Source organism: Rutilus rutilus (assembly GCF_951802725.1).
Source record: "Rutilus rutilus genome assembly, chromosome: 2".
Taxonomy (NCBI): domain Eukaryota; kingdom Metazoa; phylum Chordata; class Actinopteri; order Cypriniformes; family Leuciscidae; genus Rutilus; species Rutilus rutilus.
This window is the reverse complement of record NC_140210.1, coordinates 12774705-12801900: the sequence shown is the minus strand read 5'-3', so window position 1 is coordinate 12801900 and position 27196 is coordinate 12774705. Positions and strand designations below refer to the sequence as shown.

General features: G+C 36.3%; 1 protein-coding gene across 6 annotated transcripts; it reads left to right on the top strand.

The window, feature by feature from the left end:
- Window positions 1–327: 327 nt before the first annotated feature.
- Window positions 328–27196, top strand: uso1 (USO1 vesicle transport factor). Of its 6 annotated transcripts, XM_084401647.1 has the most exons (26): window positions 404–612; window positions 1236–1322; window positions 3047–3111; window positions 3272–3348; window positions 3611–3622; window positions 4918–5018; window positions 5118–5220; window positions 10106–10161; window positions 10252–10372; window positions 10461–10639; window positions 11182–11322; window positions 14522–14610; window positions 14708–14862; window positions 16072–16277; window positions 17068–17088; window positions 19901–20011; window positions 20361–20479; window positions 20937–21118; window positions 21747–21868; window positions 22623–22761; window positions 23132–23295; window positions 23962–24021; window positions 24125–24223; window positions 25865–25960; window positions 26073–26288; window positions 26699–27196. In XM_084401647.1, the coding sequence occupies exons 1-26, from the start codon at window positions 547–549 to the stop codon at window positions 26780–26782; spliced, it is 2871 nt and encodes a 956-aa protein (XP_084257773.1). In that variant the 5' UTR covers window positions 404–546; the 3' UTR covers window positions 26783–27196. The 6 variants fall into 6 exon arrangements, with proteins under 6 accessions (XP_084257777.1, XP_084257778.1, XP_084257775.1 ...); XM_084401651.1 differs by lacking the exon at window positions 3611–3622 and having other exon boundaries at window positions 328–612; window positions 3272–3358; XM_084401649.1 differs by lacking the exon at window positions 3611–3622 and having other exon boundaries at window positions 384–612.

Below are 27196 nucleotides of genomic sequence, written 5' to 3'. Positions count from 1 at the left end.
TCGTCAATGTGATGACAAAAGGAGCAATTGGGTGAAATACTGTCTTTAAACTACAAGTTTAGAATTTTCTGGGTCACAATTATGAATAAGTATGAAGGAACTTCACCAACTTTTTTAAGCAGAAATTTTGTGGAAAAAGCCGTATTTCCATCCCGTCACTAAATGTATTATTCCCAAAACTTATACAGTCAGGTAAAGCGATCTGAGGCCTTCCAATAGGTTTTATTTATTTATTTATTTGTAACATTTGAAAAGCTAATACACACATGAAAGAATAGAGTCAATCAGAATGGTGTTTGACTGTAACTGTCTCTTTAAGAGACCGTCACTGACGCTGTGGTCAGCCACGTATCGCCACGTCTCTACGCATGCGCGTCCGAGTCAGTTCCGGGCTGGGTGCTGGTGTGTTGAGAGATCAACATCAGGCAGCTGCTGATTTTAATGACATTTCCTTTCTGCCTGTCCTTTGGAATCTGTTGTTTTACTGACGTTTAATCTGTCTGTAGATCAACGTCTAAAATATTACTACAGCGGACACATAGAAAGATGAATTTCCTCAGGGGAGTAATGGGGGGGCAACCAACAGGCCCACAGCCGACTGGAGCAGAAACAGTGAGTTTAATTAATGCAAAAAACAAATAAATATAGTTGAGAATGAATACAAAATTAATACAGTTTATAAGCAGCTAAAAGCAACTGCTTATCAAGTCAGTGACACTCGTTAGATAATGCTTTCAGATCAGTAGTTGATATACTGTACACAGAAATATGATTAGATGTAGCCTATATGAACCAGTGTTACAAAACATTTCTAAATGACACTTGCAAATCAGACAGTGTTTATGCTTGAACCTTGATGTAAAATATGGTCAATTACACTGTATATGATGTTGGTTTGTTACCAATAGTCTTTGCACAGTGTTATTTTTACCATTGTGATGTTTCCAACAAAATGTTCGCTAACACTTTATTTTACAGTGTCCTTGATGCATATGTTACATGTACTTACCATAGTAATAACAGTCAATTATGCATAATTACATGCAACTTAACCCTCAACCAAATCCTAATCCTACCCTAACCCTATAGTAAGTAGGTACATGTAGTTAATTAATATTACTCAGTGCTTAAATATATAATTACACTGTAACAATGACACTTTAAAATAAAGTGTAGCCAAATTGTAGCTTCACTCTGACAAGGCATTTACCAACCGTTATTGTGTGTCTGTTCAGATTCAGAAGTTGTGTGACCGTGTGGCTTCATCCACCCTGTTGGAGGACCGAAGAGATGCTGTCCGTGCCCTTAAATCTCTGTCCAAGGTGACCAGCAATGAACGCTTGTCATGTTGATGTTTGTTATTGAGCTGTTGTAATTATACGCCGCCATTTAAAAGTTTGGGGTCAGTAAGGAAAGAAGTTAATGCTTTTATTCAGCAAGGACACATGCATACATTGATAAATAGTCTCAATAAAAGATTTCTGTCAAATAAAATATGTTCTATTGAACTTTCTGTTCATCAAAGCATCCTGATTCAAAAAAGTATCACTTTTAATAATTAGAAATGTTACTAGAGCGTCAAATCAGCATTTTAAAATGATTTCTGAAGCATCATGTGAAACTGAAAACAGGTGTAATGGCTGCTCAAATTCAGCTTTGCCATCACAGGGATAAGTCATTTTTTTAACCATTTTCAAATAGAAAACAGTTTTTAAATTGTAATAATATTTCATAATATTACTGTATTTTTGAGCATTGGTGAGCATAAGAGTTTTCTTTTGCAAACATTCTTATAGACTCCATACTTACTTTTGAATGACAGTATATGCTCAATAATATTGAAGCTGTATGTAATTGAGCAAAAAGGTACAAGAGGTGTATAGCCACAGTTAAACGCCGTTGTTTGCCACGGTGCTCAACAACCTCTTTATCCATTCATATATTCAGTATAGGAATTTTTGAGTATCTTTTTTTCTTATTGCTTTTAATATATTTCTACATAAAGATTTTTCTTAAAGACCTCCTGTGGTGAAAATCAAGTTATTAATTATGTCTATATGGTGTTTTTAATATGCTTTAAGACAAACAATGTGCCACTTTATGCGTTTGCTTAAAGTCCCCCTGTAGTCAATAATTGTATCCCTTGCTGATTATTTTCTCCTTAAAACTGCAGTGATCTAAAGACAGTCTCGAAAATGCAGTTTGAAATCGCTGGTGTTTCTGACTTCACAAACTACCCTGTAACCAATCAGGTCAACGTGCCTGTGGGCTTTAGCATATCTTTACTATGCCGTGAAGCAAGGGAGTCTCAAGAGAAGCCAGGTTATCTCATTATTATTTATTCTGTTGATGTGTAAAATCCGGAAGATTTAGCAATATAGCGGGTGTATGATGTATATTACGACATTGTGATGAACGCCTTTCTCCACTGACGTTCAGAATTTGTTTTACAGGAAGAACTTTTATATATGTAATATTGGTGATCAAAGATGAGTTTTAAGGGATAAAAAATCCCTTGGTTACAGTGGGACTTTAAGCAAATGCATTAAGTGGCGTCAGTCTGCTAGATATAGGCCTAGTCCCTACAGAATGTAACTATGCAACTAAAATAACAATCCACTATGGGAGTTGTTATATGGTGAACGGGTGTTATTTTGTGGAATATTGCACATTTTATAATAAGCCTGTACACTTTTGGCACTGTTTATAATGCATAGGTGATATTACAGTAAATAGAATATCAAAACAGAAGGAATACAGTACATGCTGTGTTCGTTTCACTGTTAAAAACATGCCTTGAAAGTGATGTGAGGTGTTTTTTTCCTCCTATCCCGATAAGTAAGCCATCATAAACTGATTTGAAATAGCATGTTGGTGGGAGTGTTCAGAAACAGTCATTATGCAGTTTCGTTTGGTGCAGCTAATGTTGCAGAAATTTCACTTCTGTCCCAGAAGTTCAATTTAAGGGTAATTTCATCTGTGTGTGACAGAATTTAGATGTTTACATTACTTGTTGAACATGTGTCAAGTAGATTTTTAATTACAGAAATACCGTGTGGAGGTTGGAAATATGGCGATGGACCATTTGGTTCGTATACTACAGACTGACCGGTATGTTTCACAATTTGGTCCAAAAAAATTTGCATTTACCATAAAGATAGGTCTTGTTGTGTTTTGTTGATATGACGTGAAAGGGCTTTGGGTAATTTACCACACATTGTGACTTTTTAAACTTTAAAAAGTTTTTTTTTTTCTTTTTTTTTTTTAACAGGTCAGACACTGAAATCCTAGGTTACGCTTTGGACACTTTGTACAATATTGTTTGCAATGATGAAGAGGAAGAACCAGGTATGTTTAGGCTATATTCTTAATTTAGTCTGGTTCAGATATGATCATGTTGGGATTTTATTCATATCGTTTCAATGTCCATAAGCGTCTTGGGCTGATTCATGTCTTATTCTTTGATTCCAAATGAATAATTTTCTTTAAATTGTTCTTACAAACCTTATTTCAGTCTGTTCCTAGTCTCCCTCTTGCAGTTTGTTTGATGAGCTGGGAAATATTGTATATCTGATCCTCCTCCTTTTTCTTTCCATGTTTAATCCACCAGATGAATCTGAAGGTAAAGCACTTTTTTGCGCATGATGCTGTCTAACCACTAGCCTATTCATGCTTTGAAATCCCCGTAGAATATATCCACTGCGTTTGAGACACTCAGAGAATTTCACAGTGATCTGAACCTAAACAATTTTCCTGATTCCATAATTTCCTAATTCCATAAAGCAGCAAATTTTAGATGCTTGTATTTTGGCATAATGACACTTGCAGTTTTGTTCTTCTCACAAGAGTTCCGTTAAATTAAGAAAAGTCCTAAAAAGTTGTTTAGATGTCCAAATGAAAAGATTTGTATAAATGAAAGAACCCAAATCCAGTTTATATTATAACACCTGTGCAGATTGTGCTGCTGGTCGGTAGATAAGAAAATGATCCAAAACCTTATTTTGTTTATTTTTTTATCAATGCCTAATTTCTGTTAACTGACAGTTGATCATTATGTTTGTGCGGTTGGTCAATCAAAGTTTGAGCTACGTCATATTTTGCATATGCTACTGCATATTTTAGTTGTTGTTAATGATAATCTTCATTAACTTTAAATTTTCAAGAGAATTAACATTGTGTACTAATAAACAATAATAATTTAACAGTTAATACATTTTTTTTAATAATAATTGGATATAAGGTATGTTTTTTTGTTATTGTTGTTTTAAGTTTTTTAGGTTATGTTTAAGTTATTTACTTTTAATAAAGACACCATGAAATAAAGATAAAATGTCACTTTGCAAAAAAGGAAAGATAACTGCACTCGTCAAACTGTTTTTTGGTGTCCTTTAAGGCTGAATGAAAGTCGTGTCAGTATAGAACCGAGAATTGTCCTAGTATTAATAATATTTAGTGTAAAAATAAAGGTAACTCTGTGTTGGAGAGGTTAAGCTTCAACTGGTGTGGGTTTTTGTGTGTTCTTCTTTTGTTTTATTAATTTATTATTAATAATAATAATATTTTTTTTGCTTTTCACCCTTTTCACTGTCAGATTTCCTAATCTGTGGGTTGATGTGCTTTTTTCTGTCCCTCTTTGTATTAAATACAGTTCTTGTCAGCAGACACATTCCACTGCTCAGCCGTCTGGAGGCTTGATAACATATGTACTGAAAATAGTTCATTTTCTGGCTCTTTGCAATTTTATTGTGATCAGATTTAGCACAAAAGTTTATTTTTCTTCTTCTTAGTATATTACTTTCCATATATTTCTATCTATCTCCCCTTTTTCTGTTTTCCCCTGCATTATCTGTTCAAATAATCAAATAGAAGTAAAGACAATAAAGAACAGGTTTCCCTGCATCACATTTTCTCTTTCAGAGGAGAACCAGCAAAAGCAGGAGGATGATTTGGGAGCTCAGTTCACTGACAAGTTTGTCCAGGAATCAGAAAATGTCACTTTGCTCCTCACACTGTTGGAGGTAAGCTTAAACTGCCAACTATACTGTCTTTTTTTTGGAAGTCTTGTTGCTTTCCATATTTCCTTTCCATATTCCTGATGTTGTTTTTCCATGCTGTAGGAGTTTGACTTTCATGTCCGCTGGCCAGGTGTTAAGCTTCTAACTGCACTTTTGAAAAACCAGTGTGCTCAGGTCCAAGGCATCATCCTGGTCAGCCCAATGGGTGAGTAAAAAAAAAGTATTTTGCTCTTGTAATTATCTGGGCTGCGTTTCCCAAAAGCATCGTAAGCCTAAGAAGTTCGTAAAAACGATCGTACGACTGATCTTAATATTATGGTCTGTTTCCCAAAAGTATCGTAACTTAAGAAGCACTTGAAAATCTTCATAGAACTACGAGTGCTCTGGTAGTACAAATATAAGGTTTTGATTGTACTTTTTTATTGTACACTTTATTGTATACAATTGTTTAAATGAATGTATGAATTGAATAATAAAAAAGGGAAGAAAAAAATACACATCTAAATTAAATTAATGAACAAAAAAAAAAAATCATAAAAGAACGAAGTAATGTGGGAAATATGCTTCAAAGACTGGGCAAAATATGGATGAATAAAAAAAAATCTGTCAATGACTTGCTGACGTGCACGAAAACCAGCCATGTATTGGGCATTTCTTGCAGACCACCCTCCCTGATCTCTGAACACCCTCCTGGGGATATTCTGGGGATATCTAATTTGATTTTATCAATAAATTCCACTAGAAACAAACCTTGTTGTATTATTTTAATTTAATACTGTGAAGCTGCTTTGATACAATCTGTATTGTGAAAAGCGCTATACAAATATACTTGACTTGACTTGACTTGACTTGACCCTCCCTGATCTTTGAACACCCTCCCTGATCTTTGAACACCCCGGGTTGCAGTTAGTTTGCAATGTCCACCCAGATGTTTTGTTTTTCCTTATTTGTATGGTGTCCTTTAAATCTTTTAAAAATAACATCTTTGTTTCGCTCTATCTCCTCTAAAATTAGGCCTACATTAATTTCATCTTTTTTGAAAGGTATCTTTTCTTGTTTGTTTTTTTGTTCATACATTTTATCAGTAGGCTATCTCCGCCTGAATGTAGACTTTAGACTTGTCTTGATTGCTAATCCACAGATGACGATTATTAGGTTAAACCTAATAATTAAGGCTAAACGTTCAGAATACGATTCCATATAAGGTTATATTTCAGCACTTCGCGAATGGACAGCGACTCTTAAGTAGCACGGAGAGCGCGTTCTCGCACGTTCATGTTAAGTGCAGTTTTGGGAAACGCTCGTGGAATTGCTGCGAGCGTTCGTAACCTTGCCCGTAGAGAGCGCTCTTAAGAGCTAAGATACATCGTTGTCGGGAAACCCGGCCCTGATAGTTTAGAACAATTTGGCATTTAAAAAAAAAAAAGTAATCTACCCTGTAATATTATCATATTTTACACATTTTGCTAACTTTATTTGCTTTTTAACCAGCTGAGATATCTAAAATAAAACAGCTAATTTCAGAATCTGTTGACTCATATGACGCAAATGTGAACCAATTGACTAAAGGAGTTTTAGAACCAAAGTATTTTACATTGACATTATATCATTTAGCAGACGCTTTTATCCAAAGCGACTTACAAATGAGGAGAGCAAATCAAGCAAACAATAGGGCAACAAAATGCAAGTTCTAGCCGAGTACATGTAGCAAGGTGTTTTTTTATTAAATAAAAAACAAATAGAATAGAATAATAAGTGTCAATATTTACAGGTCAAGTGTTGATGAAAAAGATGGTTGAAGACTCAGCTGCTCGGGTTGAGTTAGGCAGGTCATTTCACCAGCAACATTGGTGGTCATTAACATTTTGGGGATTTGCTTGCTTGAAATATAACATCCAATATATACTGAAAGTGAGTGGCATGGCAAAACTGCAGCACCCTTTTGTTCATTTAATCCCTGAGTATGTGCCACTCCCAAAAATCAAGGCAGCCATGCAAGTTAATATGTGGCTTGAGGGTAGGTTTTAGTGGTTAAAGACTTTCATTTGTACTTGATTGTAGTATCCAGAGTGACAGCCATGTCATGTGAGTGCTATATATTTATATATATATTGCTAGTACTGGGTTGGACCCCCTTTTGCCTTCAGAACTGCCTTAATTCTTCGTGGCATAGATTCAACAAGGTGCTAAGAGATTCCTCAGAGATTTTGGTCCATATTGACATCATGCAGTTGCTCCAGATTTGTTGGCTGCACATCCATAATGCAAATCTCCTGTTCCACCACATCCCAAAGATGCTCTATTGGATTGAGATCTTGTGACTGTGGAGGCCTTTGAGGATAGTGAGCTCATTGTAAAGTTGAAGAAACCAGTTTGAGATGATTTGAGCTTTGTGACATGGCGTGTTTTCCTGCTGAAAGTGGGCATCAGAGGATGTGGTCATAAAAGGTTGAGCATGGTCAGCAACAATCCTCAGTTTGGCTGTGGCATTTAAGTAATGCTCAGTTGGTACTAAGGGGCCCAATGTGTGCCAAGATAATATCCCCCATACCATTACACCACCAGCAGCCTGAAACATTGATACAAGGCAGGATGTATCCATGCTTTCATGTTGTTTATGCTCAATTCTGACCCTACCATCTGAATGACACAGCAGAAATCGAAACTCATCAGACCAGGCAACATTTTTCCAATCTTCTATTGTCCAAGTTGTAGCTTCAGTTTTATGGAAGTAAAATAATGCCAAATGTTTTTGAAACAAAAAGCCTGTTGAATTGCACTACTTGAAAAAAATAGGCATTGCATTAACCATGCTTGCATTTTAATGTATTGTATTTTTAGGGCTTGCATTTTTATGGGCTGAAATTCAACATGGTTGAATATTTAAGATGTGAATATTTCAATTAAAAACATTTCAAACACATTTTCATTATAAAAAATTCAATAATCCATGTTCACCTTTCATATTTCACTTCCAAAATATTCATACTGATTAAAAATACAACCTATAATATTCAACAGGCATTTTTCGGTCCATTTTATTTCGCTTTGCAAATTCGCTTCCACAAATTCAGTGGTTTAAATTCGACAGTAAAATCATCATTGACATCCAGGAACTGCAGGAAAAGCAGTAGATTGCCGAGCATACTCTCCATCTGCTGTTAGTCGACCTCACCAGCAGGGGGTGCAAGCGCGTGTTGTTGACGAAGATGCATCTTTCTCTACCGTGAACGAGATTATATGTTATTCCCCGATGCGGATATACAGATCCAATGTTACATTTTTGAGGTTGACATATATTTATCTTGGTTGTTTAGTTGCCTTAACTTTATATTGTGGCAATGTGCTGCATGCAGGCTATTAGGGTTTCCCTCAATACTTAAGGATTCCCCTGCTGGACATATAAAATGCTTAACATAGCTTAATGTACTAATACAGTGATATTAAAAACCAAACTCGCAGGCAAGCAGATGGACTTTATTGCTGAGCGTTTCCCAGTGATAGACTGGCATAAAGCTGGCTTGGCGTTGGACATTCGCACATTTAGGGACCGTCTCTAAAGTGTATACGACATTGGTATACACGTTTCTAACTTCAATAGCATTTGAATAGAACGACTTACAGTCATAAAACCAACTGTAAAGTGTTCATGTAGTGTCAGGCATAATGCGCACCCTTTGGATTTTTGATATTTATTCAAATAAATTTAAGTTTGCTATTGAAGTTAGAAACGTGTATGCCAATGTTGTATGCAACTTTGGAGACGGTCCCTAAATGTGCGAATGTCCAATGTCAAGCCAATTTTACATTTATTAGGCTACATTTAGTCATTTAGCAGACGCTTTTATCCAAAGCGATTTACAGTTAAACTAACAATAGGAGGACAACAATATGCAAGTGCTATGACTCTTCCCAGTTTGAGCTAATGCAATACACGTAGGCATTGCCTACTATACTATATATATATAGAGAGAGAGAGAGAGAGAGAGAGAGAGAGAAGAGAAAAGAAAGTGTTAGTATTAATTGATCAAGTGTTGATTTTATGCCAGTATATCACGAAACGCTCAGCATGAAACTTGCGCGTTAAGTTCATATTCTTAGTCCATCTGCTTGCCTGTAGCCTATATAGTAGCCTACAGCCTACAGCCCCAATAAGGTGCGAGTTTGGTCTTTTACATCTCTGTATTAGTCCATTAAGCTACATTAAGCGTTTTGTCCCGACGGAAGGGGAATCCTTGAGTATGATGAGGTATTGAGGGAAACCGATTATAATCCTGTTCATGTAGAGAAAGCTGATGACATGTAGGCTACACTGGGAAAGTAACAATGAAGTTATTGAATGAAACATAAACACAGCTTTTGTGTCTTTATCATCTTTTCCGCATATATACTGACACAAATAATCATTTTCATTTTATGAATGAATGGCTTGCTCTAACTGTTGCTGGTCTTCGTCAACAACACGCGCTTTTGCACCACCTGCTGGTGAGATCGACTAACAGCAGATGGAGAGTATGCTCGGCAATCTACTGCTTTTCCTAAAAATACAATGCATTAAAATGCAAGCATGGTTAATGCAATGCCTATTTTTTTCAAGTAGTGCAATTCAACAGGCTTTTTTGTTTCAAAAACATTTGGCATTATTTTGCTTCCATACAGTTTCCTGTTCTTAACTGACAGGAGTGGCACCGGGTGCGATCTTCTTCTGCTGTAGCCCATTTGCTTCAAGGTTTGACGTTTTGTGCGTTCAGAAATGCTCTTCTGTAACAAGTGATTGTTTGAGTTACTGTTGCTTTTCTATCAGCTCGAGCCAGTCTGGTCATTCCCCTCTGACCTCTGGTATTTACAAGGCATTTTCTCCCACAGAACTGCTGCTACCTTTTCAGTGTTATGCAAACACTGTGTTTCTATTCCTCATTTCCTTTTATTAATTTGTGTCAAGGTAAATATGGTGTCTACTGTCACTTAGGTCGAAATCTGTGCTACCTGGCGCCTTCAGCTCCGCATTCAGCACTATCACTCTTTAAAGCTGTTTGGATTATTTTATCGATATCTAGTTACTAATGTTGATTTTTGTTCTTACTCTGCAGGAGTGTCCAGGTTAATGGATCTCCTAGCTGACTCCAGAGAAGTTATCCGTAATGATGTAAGTGTTATTGCTCTACATTACCATGAATGTTCATACAGGAAGTCTCTGTTGAAATTAAATTAATCAATCTGACCTTTTTCCATTAAGGGTCTCTTACTGCTGCAGCAGCTCACCAAAGGCAACGCAGCAATTCAGAAAATTGTGGCCTTTGAAAATGCATTTGAGAGACTTCTTGATATAATCACAGAGGAAGGTTCTAGTGATGGAGGTATGCAGTTAACAATCCCTTTTCATTTAAAATGGTGCATTTCCAAAGGTGGCAAGATTGCGCATTAAGTTCCCTATTCACCTCACAGGTATTGTGGTGGAGGACTGTCTCCTATTGTTGCTCAACCTCCTGAAAAACAATAGCTCCAACCAGAATTTCTTTAAAGAAGGCTCCTATATACAAAAGATGAAGCCGTGGTTTGAGGTTGGGGATGACAACTCTGGCTGGTCAGCGCAGAAGGTCACCAACCTCCATCTAATGCTGCAGGTCTGACATGAAGAATCCATTTAATATGTGTCACAATTCACACACACAAAAAAAAACCATACACAGTAAATTGGATGTTTTTATACAGATTAAATGAATGGTTAAATATTATTGGTACTACTTAGCCATAAGATTTAATTTAACATTACTTGAGAAACCATATTAGTTAATATGATCTAACAATTAACAATACTTCTACAGCATATATTAATCTTAGTCAATGGTAATTTCACCATTTACAAATGCATTATTAAAATCCAAAGTTGTATTTGTTAATGCACTGTGAACTAAAAAATAGATTTAACAAAGATTAATAAATGCTTTAAAAATATATTGCTCATTAGTTCTTTTTTTTTTTTTTTTACTAATGTTAACAAATGAGACCTTGCTGTAACCTCCTCCTCTTCTTCCTCTACTTCTTATCCTTCTTCTTCCCCTCCTCCTTCTTCTTCTTTTGAACCACATTATAGAAGTCAGTGAGTATTGTTTTGTTTGTTATGTGCTGTTGAGTTAAAATCTCTAGTTGTGTTTTGTCTCTGTAGCTGGTGCGAGTGATGGTTTCTCCAGTGAACTCTCCAGGGGCTACTGCCAGCTGTCAGAAAGCCATGTTCCAGTGTGGTCTCCTCCAGCAGCTGTGCACCATCCTCATGGCCACAGGTGTTCCTGCAGACATCCTCACAGAGGTCAGATTATTCTCAGAATCCATATAGCACACAGTTAAAGTATATTCCACTGACCGTGAACACGGATGTAGTGACTTTGTTTCTGAGCATTCAAATCTCATGCGCACAAAAATCAGGCTGTATATGCATACGTCAGTGGACTGTGTTACCGAGGAAAATTACGACATGTGGAAGAGACAAATTGTTTGGAAAACGTGCAATAATTTCAGCTTAACTGCCCAGTGATCTATTATGATCAATGGTTTTCAAACTGAAGTGAAGAGTCAGATCAGAAAAGTCTGTTTGTTTGTTTTGTCATTCATTATCCAAAAGTATAAATGCAGACTACAGCGTTTCCTCTAGTGGTCGACCGAGTCTTTGAATATCTAATTAACATTTAATTTATAAGACCTTGCAAACTTCAGGCAATTCAGCTGTGAGATCTTGTGAAGCGCGCATTTGTAGCATGCATAACAATGTGTGTACTAGCGGAGTAACGGTTCACATGACTCACAGCTCAGGTTGTATCACGGTTTTAGGGTCACGGTTTCGGTACGGTTGGTATGTCCTAGGTTCAGGAAAAAAAGTGTTGGTTACAGTGTTTACTTCCTTTTTATTCATATTTTTAACAGTTTCTTTATTTGTGAAAAATACTGTAAAAGTATTACAAAACCAAGACGTTGCGATCTAAAGTAAAAATGGTATTCTACAGATTTTTTTTTTTGTTCAATATTTACAGATTATTCATTTCTAATTTAGTAAATGGTTCACTAATTGTTATGCATGTGTTTTTACTATCTTTAAATTAAAAAGCATGATATCATATACTGTCTTTATATAAGCCACCCTGTTCTCTAAGATATCGGTGATCGAAAGCATCTATCAGTCGACCAGTGGTTTCCTCCATTGCCTGTGTTCTCTCATGCATGTCATGAGTTCAGAACCATTGTGAGATGTGATGTGTGTACAATAGAAGTGTGCATCTTCACTTGCCTCACGATTCACAGGGCAACGATTCGATTATAAAGTGATTCTCGATACTGCTTTTCCTCCAAATTTTTTATTAATAATACTTAATGTGTTAATAATCACAATATGGTTATTTTTGTTTTTTGTCTTTGTTATTAAAAATAAGAACAAAGATGTTATTAACAATCCAAGAAACAAATTAAATTACCAGTGCATTACATTTGATCATTTCATATCTATATAACAGAAGCATTCAAGTGAGAAATAATACAGACATTTAATAATGAAATTTAAAAGTAGTCACTGCATAGTCCTTAGTGTATTAGTTATAAATAAATTGATTATTAATAAAGCTACAAAAATGATTCAGTCAAGAGCAGTGAGTGATTCCCTCTTTTCTTTTGTTGTTTGATCAGCACCAGGTTTATTATATTAAGACCTAATGTGTGGATAATGTTACACATCAGATTTTTTCCCCCAACTATTTACGTTCACTTAAGATGAAACAGACAATGCTTACGTGAATACTCGCCAAGATGGATATTTTGAAAATTGAAGTTTCAAGCACAATATGCCACTAAAGAGAACTGAATTCGGGATTGCATGCTGTCTGAGGCCTCGTTTACACTGCAGGTCTTGATGCCCAATTCTGATGTGTTGCCTATATCCGATTTTTTATTTATTTTTTACCGTCCGTTTACACGTTCTTTCAATTGTGAAATTGTCAAATTGTGTGACACACTTGACATACTATCTGAAACATCGCGCATGCTTAAAGGGGGTTCTTGCACAGATGGACGAACAGGAAATATGCTTGGTGCTAGCTCTGCGATATATGCAAAGTTCGCCAAACATCATCATGATTTTGAGGCGGAGGAGGACGAAAAGAGCCGTCATTGCGGCCTGCGCATGTTTCAGTTATTGTGAGCGAGAGAGATCTCAGGACTGGTGGGAGCATATTGTGGCGGGCTTTAATGAGGAGCAGTGGGTCCAAAATTTTAGGATGAGCAAGCCTTTGATATGTTGTGTCAACGTTTGTCCACATTCCTCTCCTACGATGACACAACGTTTCGTCGGGCCATCCGTCCCTTTGCAGATGCGCATCGGGGTTGCTCTCGTCATTTAACCGCGGGTACTTTGCCTAATGCCTCAGAAAATCCGATCTGCCTGTTTACATGACAGTCGCATTGGCACATATCAGATTTATATCTGATTTATTTTCACATGAAACAGATCTCAAAATATACGAATGCATGGCTTTTTTTTGCGGTTTACACGGTCATTGAACACATTCGATCTGTGTCACATATGAGCAAAAAATCTGAATTGGGTCACATTTCACCGACAGTGTAAACGAGGCCTGAGCCTGACTGTGTCAGTCAGTGCGAGTAACGCATTGAGATCTTTGTGTGGCTTGACGCACTTAAATAACTGTTTAGCAACAAGCACATCCCGCACTTTATTTTCTCATTCATGCATGTTCTTTTTGTGTAAACCGAAGCATTAGACACAAGTGCTTTGCTTACGAAGGACATACGCAACATTAATAATAGAGTACTTTATTTACAATAAAACATTACATTATACTGTATGTATGACAGGCCTATTTAATCAGTTTTTAAAAAATCGATTCGTTTTTTATGCAGAATCGATCACAACAGCATTGCGATTAATCATCAAAAACCATTATATTCCACAGCTCCATACAAAAGACATGAACAGAAGCAAAATGTCCAGTTTTCTCTCTACTCTTATCGTTCTTGCTGGTCTCAATTGTTCAAGCCACTTGACACAATGATGCATGTGTCATTACTATAGCAACCAATGTAGATAACTAGATATTTAGACCACTGCTCAAAGAAGTGGATCTCTATTGAGCCCTTATAAAGCGGCCATTCACACAGATCACATTTTTGCATTGAAAAACGCAAGACACGAACAGTGAATTGGAAAAATGGCTAGGTATTGAGAAAGTTTGATTTATTTTAGCTTAAATGGGTGTTTTAAGAATGCCATGTCATGCACACAATGTTTTAAAACCACTGTCTAGTTAATTTTTACATGGAGAATAATGGAAAAGTAGCACAGTGGAATTCAAAAACATGTTATGTGTGAACATGCTACCAGTGCAGCATTCAGTTCTGCATAATGTTTCTTAAATTGTACGGTTTCTTAAATGTTACCGTTTTTAACGGTTTTCAATGTACCACTGAAATGTTTCAACTTTTTTCTATTTGTCTTTCTTGTACAGACCATCAATACTGTGTCTGAGGTCATACGTGGATCTGAAGTGAATCAGGACTACTTCGCATCTGTTAACGCACCATCCAATCCACCAAGGTCTGGTTTGTCCTTTGTACTGTCTGTGAAACGATAATCAAAAAAGTATTTTCTGGTAAAGAGTTGAGAATTTGAACTTGTTGACTGTTTTCTTCAGGCCTGCAATTGTGGTTCTTCTCATGTCAATGGTGAATGAGAGACAGCCGTTTGTTCTCCGCTGTGCTGTACTTTACTGCTTCCAATGCTTCCTGTACAAGAACCATAAAGGACAGGGGGAGATTGTAGCCACATTGCTGCCCTCCACTATAGATGGTAAGGGTTGCCCCGACTAGTCGCTTAGTTCTGCCATTAGTTGGTGCAGACTGTTCATGGATCATATGACTTCAGTTGCACTTATTTTATACATGGTGACAGCAGGAAGACCATTTTTTCTTCTGTGTATAGTCACCTATAATTACCAAATCAATTTAGAATTACATGTAAAGTAAAACTAATGCACTTTGTGTTCTAATAATATAAATAAAAATATATATATTTTATTTATACATATATTTTCTGCCATATATTTACGCACCAGCACTTTGGACATCTTGAGTTGGGTAACAAAAATACTAATCAAAAAACTAATTTGATTATGGATTAGTCGCGTCTGTGCCCGGAAACCAACAGTCAGTTACGTCACTTTACAGTAGAGAATAACCCATTTCTATGGACAAAATGCATATGGAAAATAGCAGAGGACACAGAGTGAGCTGCTGCGGGAAAGGTATATGATCTAAGTTGTCCGAAACATGAGAATGCTTTATGTTAATAACTTAAGCAGTTCAAACTAAAGCATAAGCGTTTCCCACGTCTTGCCCTCTCGCGCTCTGACAGATGTGTGTGCTGTTTAATGCCTTTGGCACAGCGCATTTCCTCAGCGCATAACTTTCATTTTATGGTTAAATCCTCATCTATATTCTGACAACAAGCATCTTGGTAAACTTCACAGACTTCAATGAACTTGCACGTCAAACAGACGGAGCGCAGTAGAATAGGAGCGCAATAATTCAAAAAAAAAAAAAAAGAGGTGTAGGTTTAAAAATATACATGTAACACAAGTAATCATATTTATGAGAACAGTTACAGCAAAGGCACTAATGTTGGAATAGCCCATTAATGTAATATAAATACTATGTTCATACGAGTGAATGTGTTCCTCATAGTTACATTTTGTGTTTATTTTTTTATTTTTGTCGTTTTAATTTCTGCTTTAAAATAGTAAGAAATCAGTTGTTTTTAGGTTTAAAATTTAGTTTTTTGCTTATAATGTACACTCAGCATAGGCTACATAAATACATTCACTATATATGATTTCATAGGCTTTATATTGCACATTTTTTTGGAGAACCGCATTGGGCAGGATATGGAATAATATTGTTTAAAATAATGGATCATTTTTAATGGATAATACATTTTAGATTTTTAATCGAAAAAGTAATCGTCAGATTACACTTTAATATTGTTTTTTCTGTCCCTCAGCTAACTCTATCTCAGCGGGACAGCTGTTATGTGGAGGTCTGTTCTCAGCAGACTCTCTGTCAAACTGGTGTGCCGCTGTGGCTCTGGCTCATGCGCTGCAGGATAACCTCACCCAGAAAGAGCAGCTACTGCGGGTACAGTTGGCCACCAGTCTGGGCAAGCCACCCGTTTCCCTTCTGCAGCAGTGCACCAACATCCTGTCCCAGGTACCCATTCTCAAACTTACAATGTGTGTTTAGGCAACATTTTGGGTTTAATTGGGCTCATTGACGTCAGTCAGGGCTATTAAACCTTTTGGGGTTTTTAATGTTTTGCCTTAGTAATTCTACCATTTCTGTCTTTTTGGACACTGTCTGTTGAAAAGACGAGAATATGTTGTGTTTTGGTTGCCGGTAGGGGTGTGTGATATATTTAAGCAATATCATACAAGTAAGATTTCTATTTTCCCCTGAATATCAGCATGATTGCAAATGTTTATTGAACTGTTGTATAAAATCATTATCACAATATGTTAAAATTAAGTTATATTTTAGACACCATATTGTCAATATTGTCTGTTTTGTTCTTTTTTGTGAACTGGTGTGTCTCGAAGCTATACACAGTGGTTTTTCGTTCCTAAATAAATGAGCTTTTTTTCTTCACGAATCAAATGAACGAATGACTCAATGAATCAGTCATAAAGAGAGTCAGAAAACGTTGAGAATGAGGTATCACACACCCCTAGTTGCTGATCTACTCCATGGGGTGTTGATTTGCTAGTTTGTTCTCAGGCTAAACATTAAGAGCAACTTTTTCAACCAGCAGCATGACTTTCCACCCGCTAGACCAGCACCAAACCAGCATAAACCATCTTAAAAGTTCATGCTGGTCTAAGCTGTTTTTTCGACAGTTCTGGGCTAGGTTTCCCAAGATTTGGGGACATTCTGAACTCGTATGGGAATGGTAGCTTGTGGTTGTCACTGAATATCAAAGTGAACTGTGCTGTGGTTTTTGCAGGGTGATAAGCTCGACCGGAGGGTGAGTATCTGAGCGTGGACAGTTTAATGTGATGGTGTGGCTTGGCCTCATTTCCACAATGGGGGTTCATTAGGTGTTTTGTGTTCCTTCTGTTTGCTGTTTCTGCCCTGTTTGTTGTGTTCCCTTACTGACCCTGGCAGCCCTGGCTTTGACCGTTTATTTTCAACTGCTGGCTGCATGCTATGGTCTTTCGGGCTTATTCTGGAAGAGACAGAAGTTTCGGACTCTGTGAAATCTGTACTGTTATTCACCCCTTTCAGGTGGCTGCTAAGTCCAATGAGTTTATGACTAAATATTCACTCAAAACTAGAGATGCACCGATAAGATTATCATTTTTTGGGCCGATACCGATTTTAACAAACCACTTTTTATTTGAACTTATCATTAAAATAGATGACTGTTTTGATCATGTAAACAAAGTTCAAAAACACATGCATTAAGATATACTAGCTAGTTTATTGCTGCATAAAATGATTTCTTTTGAACGTGGATTGAATCCATTTAACGATAAACATGCCAACATAAATGCATAAATACAACAGAACAAAAATGCTGGCGTAGCTGGCAACTTTGTTTAAAAAAAATGCTGGTGGTGAAAGAGTTAAAACACAAAGCAGCCTGCGGCAATTCCTGCGGCGCTGCTGTCTAAGAGCTGCACAGATCCAATATACTGGTACACAAGACAGAACCGACGAACCGAAGAAGTGAAAGAGAACTCGATTAAGTATTTGATCAGCTTTCCCGGCACGTGCTTTGGATGTATGTGCACACAAAACTTCTCAAACAGTAAGTAGAATTGTGTTCTCTTTCGCATCGTCTTGCACTTTAACATTTAAATTCGCAAGGCTTAAAAGCATTTGGAAAGGATACATTTTCATGAAAATGCAGCACTGGCCTGATGGCAGTCCTTATTGTGAAGCCCTGCTGTATTTTATTCAGATTTAATTTTGTTTTGGCAAGTATTTAATTATTTTACCCAAATAAAAACGAATTATGCAACAGACATTATACAACTCTGTGCCTTCATGCAGTTAATTAATAAACCATCGGTTAGTTATATCTGCCTCTTTCTACAGCCGATATGCAGATTGTTTTAAATTGATCAAAAATCGGCTGATACACCGGTGCATCTCTTCTCAAAACTATTCCTGACTGCTTTTTCTGCTGCCCAGTACTTTGCTGTTTTGCTTTTTGCAAATTGTTTTTATGCACATCTTAGTTATCTTGTTGATAATTCTTATCTTGTTGAAAAGTTAATAATTACTTTTAAATTTCCATTATGCCTTTTTTTTTTTTTACCCCTAAAACTAACAGTTCTTATAAGCTAGCCCTTACAGACGCTGATGTTTTTAAATAAAACCCTCTCCATAGTGTTTGAATGGAAACTCTCATAGTCCCTTTTAAACACATAACCATTATAACCATTTTATAATATACAATACCGTTCAGAAGTGAACTTTTTTGAAAGATAGTAATACTTGCATTAATCAAGGATGCATTAAATTGATCAATAATGGCAGTAAAGATATTTATGATGTTACAAAAGATTTCGAAGTCAAATAAATGCTGTTCTTAAAAATAAAAAAATCATGGTTCCGACAAAAATATTAAGCAGAACAGCTGTTTCTTGAGCACTGTAGTGTGCTTACGAGTACTTGGTTGTTGTAGTTCTTCAAAAATACAAAGTGTGGTATTTTAAACACTTGATGCACTCAGTGGTTACCACTTTCTTCAAGAAGTGGAGAGGCTTGTACAAGTACTAATGGCAACACATCACGTGCATTTGAAAAAGAATTGTAATTGTAAAACTGTGAATTCCACTGTGTAGTAAAAATGTTAAATGTTCCATTTGACATGAGACTACTCTTCTAAAATGTATACACTATATGGTAGAGTTGATAGTGTAAGTGCATAGTATAATTAGTACACCATTTGGGATGCAACTCTTGAGGTTGTCTTTGTATTTAGACCACATTTTACTTTGAGACACTTAAGATTTTGTGTTTGTGTTGCAATTATACTGATGGCATTTTATCCTAAAAAACTAATAAAAAACTAAAAAAAGATTAGGGTCCAACTCTCCCTATTAACTATGACTATATTAACTATAAACGCCGAATTACTGCTTATTAATAGTTAGTAAGGTAGTTGTTAAGTTTAGGTATTGGGTAGGACTAAGGGATGTAGAATATGGTCATGCATAATGCATGCAGTACTAATAAACAGCCAATATCATTTGCATGCTAATAAGCACCTAGGTAATAGTGAGAATTGGACTCTAAACTAAAGTGTTACCTTTGGTTTTTAGGCCACTCGAAATTTGAAATCAAAACTAATCCTAACAAATAGCACACTATTTGTGCCTGTTTTTCTTTAGCTCATAGATGTTGAATAGAATTTGCCAACAGACATTTTTAAATTAAGTTTTTATTATATTTATTATCTATAGACTAATTAGTGGGAAATCCTTTGGTCACAAACATCTTATGTAAGATCAGATAAGATCGTAATTGCAAGCAAAACAGGTCAAAAACAAGTTCCCACAGGTCTGACTGAAAGAACCATCTGCAATTTTGCTATTTATTGTATTTTTGCAGAAATTAGCAAATACGATTTGGAGAACCTTGGAAATACTGTCTAAAAGGACTTAAAATTAAAATTTTACAATGTCTTGTTTCTTGCAGTAGTTTCTTTATCAATTTCTTTGCTCATTTCTTAGATGTTAAAGTTATATGTTAGCTCAATATAAATGTTTATGGCAGTATGAGTGTGTGATCAAGACTGTATAATTGTGTGGTTTTTGTGTGTTCAGGGCAGTCGGGTGCAGACGAAGGTCGGTCTCCTCATGTTGCTCTGCACTTGGATTAGTAACTGTCCAATCGCTGTCATGCACTTCCTGCACAATCAAGACAATGTTCCCTTTGTATCCTTTTATCCATACATACACACACACACACACACACACACACACACACACCTGATTTATATAGTTGATATACACACAAACAGTGTATAACTAATCTAATTGTATTGGTATCGTGATGATAAAAAGTTTGAATCTTAGTTAATGATTCACAGAGCAACTCTGTATCGTTGGGTAGTTCTGATCACAGCTTGGTATGCATTAAATTACATCACAGCAACCACATTACATTTTCAATCTTTTCAGATTAGAGTACAGCAAGTAAACTTGTGTGTGTTTTTATGTCATTTTGAGTACAGTTACCCGTTTGTCAGAAACTGTGTTGCGTTTCCTTAAATTATGTGTTCAGCTGACAGGTCAAATTTCAGAAAACCTGGGTGAGGATGAGCGATTGGTTCAGGGTCTGTGTGCTCTGTTGTTGGGGATCTGTATCTACTATAATGACAACAGCTTAGAGAATTACACCAAGTATGTTCTTCATTTTTTAAGTTTCCACTCATGCTTTCTTTTGTTCATATTTCTTGGTCTTATAACTAAAGCTGTCAGCTGATATAAAATGATCCATGACTAAACTTTTTGATAATTAAAGTGCACATTAATAAATTGTATTCAATAGACTAACACATCACACGTGTAAGTGTTGGTTTTGACAATTTGTGAATAGAATAGAATAGAATAGAACAAAACAGAACAGCACAGCCAGGCTATGTAGTAATGGAGTTTTTAGAAAGCAGATAGAAAACAAAAAGTATTCCTATAATGTGTTCAGCTTTGCTATCACAGGAATAAATAAAGTTATTTTATTTCATAAATGAACATGTTACAATTGACAGCGCATTTTATAACAAATTCCCCCAGTGCCGTCATTGAGTGTTGAGCCTCCTTCACTATCTGTGTTACACAGAATATATTTTCCTCTTCACAGAGAGAAGCTGAAGCAGTTGATTGAGAAGCGCATAGGGAAGGAAAACTTTGTGGAGAAGTTGGGCTTTATAACCAAACACGAACTGTATTCCCGTGCTGCTCAGAAACCTCAGCCAGCCTTTTCCACCCCAGAACACATGCTTTTTGATCATGAGTTCACCAAACTTGTTAAAGAGTTAGAAGGTTAGTTTTGGAGTCCTGAACACAAAGTAAGACCTCTTTTCCATTGTTATTAACATCTGTCGGTGATCCAGTCACAAGTGCATGGTCATAAATTCAGGTGTAAATGGGATTCAGACCTTTTGAAATGTAGTCACTCAAACCACCAGGGGTGCATAGCCATCCTAATGTGTCCTATCCAACATTAAAGGTTCACCTACTAATGCACATAATCGTTATGTAAAAACAAGGCTTTTAAACTTTACTGGCGAGGCTCAGCTTTAATAGAAAGCAATCGTCTGATCAAAATGTTTCAGATTAGAAGTTACTGGAAATGGATCACTGAAGATGGATGTTAATAACTTGTATTTCGCACAATGACAAGTAATAACTACATCCTTAAGAGACAATGTGTTTTTATCATTATTGTAATTTTTCTTTCTCTGAAGTCCACTGTTAATTCTATCTTTGCACCAAAAATATGTTCATTCATTATTTTCTTCCATGCTCCCTCTGTTCCTCAGAATTAAACGGTCCATTTTTTTCTGTGCCCTTAAAGAAGCGCTATGTGAATTTGATAACTCATATGATCCGTTTAGGTTCAGGTAAAAGGTTTATGTTTCATGTTTGCGGTTCTTTTTGTTGTTCATAGGAATGATAACAAAAGCAGTGCTTAAGTCAAGCGAGGAAGAGAAAAAGGAAGAAGAGGTGAAGAAAACACTAGAACAGCATGACAGCATTGTCACCCAGTACAAAGAGTTGATCAGAGAACAGGTAAAAAAAAAATTATAATAATTATACTGCATCAAACTATATCACATTCTCACATTTGTCAGAATGCAATGTTTCAAACTATTAAGTTATATAGTGTATATATAACAGTATTAATTTGCCTTGGGTTATTCATGGTGTAACAACAGTTTGCATACTTCATCAGTCTATTTTATATGAAAATCATAAGCAGTGTTGAAAAAGAAAATATAAAATATATACCCCAAACCCAGCTGAGAACACCAAAAACAGAGACAATTTTAATATTTTTATAAGATGAATTTTTATTGAATATTTGATTATTATCTGTACCTGCCATGAAGCTGATATGGCAGTAAACTGAAATACAAATGATTAATGTTAATATGTTGTGGCCCAGCCATAGCACCTTAAACGTTTTTTTGTGAAAGAACCCCTTCAAGCTTAAAGTGAAAAAAAGTAACCTGATAAATAATCTGACGAGAAGAATGGACTAACAGATACCGTTTTTTTTTTTTTTTTTTGTTGTTGTTTTTTTTTGAGCTGTAATTGCTGCCATAGGTAGCCCTACTGGATCTTAATCCAGAGAAGTAAATCCTTATGCACTTTGGTTTGAAATATGGGCAATAATTGTCATATGAATAACATTTTCAATATATGACCAAAGAAAAGTTGGTCATCTCTTCCTTTTTCCTCTGTAGGCTTACAGGAAGAGGAATCATTTCAAAATAGGCATATGTTTAAATTATAAATTAATGTTCTCCCTTTTTAATTGCAGGATTCTCAAATAAATGAGCTGAAGGAGCAAGTGACGCTGCTGGCGTCCCAGAATGAAAAGATGCAGAGCACCATGACACAGCAGCTCTCTCAGATCCAGCAGCACAAAGACCAGTACAACATCCTCAAACTCAAACTAGGTACTGAGCAAATGCTGCGTTCACGCCATGTCGAAATTACTGCAAATAAAGCTCCATATCTTGATGTCATACACCGCTTCAAGTTGAACACACCTTAAATCTGCAGTGGTCAGGTGGTACAAGTCGTAGCTCTCAGAAAAGGATGAGTTTATATGTTGTGATTACAAGTTCTACAAGCACGTGAAGGCTTTTTACCGTTCAGAATCATTACGGCAATTACGACGTGGTGTGAACGCACCTAGATATCAGTTGTTTGAGAAGTATTTGCAGTATTTTAGCAGAAATCCATAGTAAATTACTTTTCCTGAACTGCCGTTTTTACTTTTTAGTTACTTTTACAATTGTTCCACTCGTCCTTCACACTCTGTAGGTAAAGATAATCAGCAGACAGGAAATCAGGCAGAGGCGGCCCATGTGAACGGACTCCAGCCAGAGGAGCTGAGCCAGCTCAGAGAACAGCTTGAGGAACTGCAGAGACAAAACCAGCTGCTGCAGACACAGCTGGGTGAAAAGGACTCTCTAATAACCAGTCTGGTAAGTGTGTGTGTTCAGTTCTTCCAACCTCCCAAAATGTATTTATATTAGTGTTAGTGCTGGGTTGACGATATCGATTTCTCGATTTTAGTCGATTCTGATCGAACAATATCGATTCTTAAATCCCAAGAATCGATCTTTCAGTCCATGATGATGTTTTTCAGTTGATGCTTGAACAAAAAACTTCACTAAACAGCGCTAGTCCCATCAAATAAATAGTAATATATCTTTTTATAAGCTTTGTAACTGTTGATATGAAATAGTCCAATTCTGTCAATTTTATTACGAAATGCACTTACAGCGTTGGTCGAGAGAGATATTTTTTTTCCTCGAGAGAAATTGATGCTCTGTATCTGAGCTATATATATATATATATATGCATACATATCAAATGATATTGAATCGAATCGTAAGCTTGTGAATTGAAATCAAATTGAATCATGAAATTTGTATCAATACCCATCCCTAATTAGTATGCTAATATCTTAGCCTTTTACGGTATAATTTACACTACCATTCAAAAGTTTGGGGTTATAAATGTCTGATTTGAACAAATACTTATTGTACATTTTGAAAACAGTGTAACATTATAAATGTATTCACTGTCACTTTTGATCAACTGAACTGTACTGGTATATTTGGAAATATTTGGTCTGTGTCCAACAGAAAGCTGAGGGTGTCCCATCAGCAGAGAGCTCAACTTCAGAGGTCACAGTGTTACAAAGGGTAAAGTTCCACTGTTTCTCTTCATTATATTCATTAAAGATTTCATCACAAAACATTCTGCACCTGCTGAACCAAACACTTTGAACACTATATCTGGCTGCAGGAGGTGGAGATGCTGAAATCTCAGCTGCAGAGACAGACTGCAGAGGTAACACAATTACAGAGTGAAAGACAGGAGCTTCTCAGAGGATCTGATACTACAGTAAGTGTGTTCCACTCATTGATCATTGTACAGACACTACAGTCCAGTGTGCTGTCTCAGCCTTAGATGGCATCCGCACAGACCACCTTTGAACCGTCTGTTGCATAATTCGATCTTAAAATCGCAAGATCCACAGTGAGTCATCCAGGACAGGTTTTTTTTTTTTTCCTCAATCCACTAGGGGAGTGAGGAAAATACATGATTCTATCTTCTACATATTCTCAAATTGCAAAAATCGCACACATCTTAAAGGTGTGCAATATATATTATTTTATCATCTACAATAATATCATAATTGTTGTTTTAACTCACTTTGCAGAAACAACAAAACAAAAAAAAACAAGCCTTGAGAGTGCATGGTTTCTCTGCATGATGTAAAATAAACTTGAAATGCCAATGAAACATTTCCAGTTCCAAACAAGGCCACACCAGAACCGTTGCACATTTCTAAGCTACACGTAGTTACTGAAAGAGTCTGCACTTTTGAACGAATCGCTTAAATCTGCAGTCCGTAACTTTTTTTGTGTACAAAATTTACACAAATTATATAATGAGCAAGTACATCAGGAATCCATTTTCTTAATCACTATAGTACACCTATAATAAGTGTTTATATTCGGACTATTTTAGACTGGCTTGGGTCATACCACTGCAGTGTAGCCCCGTACCTGCATGACTCGTCATAGACATAAACAGAGAGAAGTAGCTCCAGCTACAATGTTCTTCCGCAAGACGCATGCAGTTCTGTTTATTAACCGCTAGGGCTCGTCCCATTCATAAAGACAGTCACTCATTTGAATGAATAATTCAATGACTCCCTTATGGGGCCACCTACTAATGGTTTCATTTTCATATTTCAGTATTAATTTTTTAACATTAATCTCATTGCATTATTTATGCAGTTGTAATTACATCATAAATGCATTTATGCATTAACTGTGTAAATATGCCTCTGTGCCACATCTGCAGTGTCACCTCAAATGTTGTTATTTTCTCACATTAACATTTTAAGATTTACCCGCCCCTAAATGTTGCATGTCACTCAGACGGCAAGAATAAGCTGCAATTTGGATCAGTTTGTGTGCCAGTAGGTACATTTATGGCTGATAAAAAGTAAACACTTCAAACAATTCAAAGGTGTGTGGTGTGTAAGAGTTTTTTTTTTTTTTTTTTATGTTTTTGAACAAATGTCTCTTATGCTTATGCCCAAGCTGCATTTATTTTATTGAAAATACCATAAAAACAGTAATATTGTGAAATGTTAATACAATTTAAAATAACTGTTTTCTATATTAATATATTTTTAAAATGTTTATTCCTGTGATGGCTAAGCTGAATTTTCAGCATCATTACTCCAGTCTTCAGTGTCACATGATCCTTCAGAAATCATTTGAATATGTTGATTTGGTTTTCAAGAAACATTTATTATTGTTATCAGTGTTGAAAACACAGTTTCAACAGATTTTTGCAGCATTTATTAGAAATAGAAATGTTTTGTATGAAAGTAAAAGTCTTTACTGTCACTTTTGATGTACCATTGCTGAAAATAGTTTTAATTTCTCTCAAATATATATCTTACTGACCCAAAACTTTGAAATGGTAGTGAATGGGCTTTTTAGTTCATTACTGTCTTTCTTTCAGGCTGCAGTTCCAGGAGAAAATAGCCTCTACACAGAGAAAATTGCAGAGTTAGAGAGCAGGCTCTCTGCTCAGACAGCAGAGAATCAAAAGCTTAAGGTGACTTACTATAGAAACACATCATTTACTCATTTACTGATTTGCATTTTACATCATTTACTGTTTAACCTAATTCTTGCTCCTTTTTTCTGTCCCTCTCACTCCCTTTCAGGCGGAAGTTAAAACTCTTCTGGAGAGTCAAGAATCGATGGAGAAAGACCTTGCTTCAGCCACAAGCACAGCTGCCATCATGCAGGCAGAGAAGAGCAAGTTGCAGCAGGAGGTGCAGGAGTCCAAGAAGGAGCAGGACGATCTTCTCATGCTACTCGCCGACCAGGACCAGAAGATTCTGAGCCTGAAACAGAGACTCAAGGACTTGGGAGAGACGGTACATTCCTCATGGCACTCCAGAACATAGTTTCACTAGCTTTGTGTTCATCAAATGTTGTTTTGTGGTGTACTTGGGGCCAGTTCACACAGATCACATATTTGCTGTTAAAAATACGAGGTCAGGTCAGTGGAGTGGAGTGGGAAAAAAAGCACAAGGTCTAGAGAAGCGGTTTTTAAAAAGTTGAACTTTTAACTTGAGCTCCACGTTTTAGAATGCCACGTCACGTGCGAGATACTGCGAAAGACGCGAGACTCGAGCGCAGTGGTTAAAGAATGCGGTCTAGCATGCGTTTACATTGAAAAACAATGGAAAAGTAGCGCCATGGAATGGAAAAGCTTGTTCTGTGTGAATGGCCCCTTACATTTCTTCTTACTCTTGGTTTTGATTTGACTTTTCTTTCCCTACAGATTGAAGATGAGGATGATCTGGATTCAAAGGATCAGTTTGATGATGATGATGATGAAGAGGAGGAAGAAGAGTGTGATGAATAAAAAAAAGTATTGACTTAATAGTGGAAGTGAAAGACTGCTAACATTAACCTGTCACTTACGCTTAGAGAAAGAGATTGAAGGCCTTGGACAGTAGAGCTGATCTTCTGATTTCTAGAAGAATCACATATTTCTTTATTTTCTTCAGACCTGCATTTTAATTTTTAGAATTTATTTCACTGTAGGAAAACAATACAAGGATTACATTTTCCCAGCTAACTGAACCGGACTCATTTCATTTCATTTAAAAAAAAAAAAAAAAGGCTTAAAATGTATTGAGATAATAAACACAGGTGAATACTTTGTTTTTGATCAACATTCCCAATGCTTATGTCATGGTCTCACACCGTAGAAGATTCTAAAGAGCTCTTTGCACTAATGATGGAGAGGAGAAAATAAAGAAAAGATTTGCTCCTC

Bases quoted from the DNA above. Each gene is read 5' to 3' on its own strand.
- uso1 (XM_084401647.1), top strand. From the start codon at position 547: ATGAATTTCCTCAGGGGAGTAATGGGGGGGCAACCAACAGGCCCACAG. The intron at 613-1,235 runs GTGAGTTTAATT...GTGTCTGTTCAG, and splicing joins AGCCGACTGGAGCAGAAACA to ATTCAGAAGTTGTGTGACCG. The intron at 20,480-20,936 runs GTATGTTCTTCA...TCCTCTTCACAG, and splicing joins AGCTTAGAGAATTACACCAA to AGAGAAGCTGAAGCAGTTGA.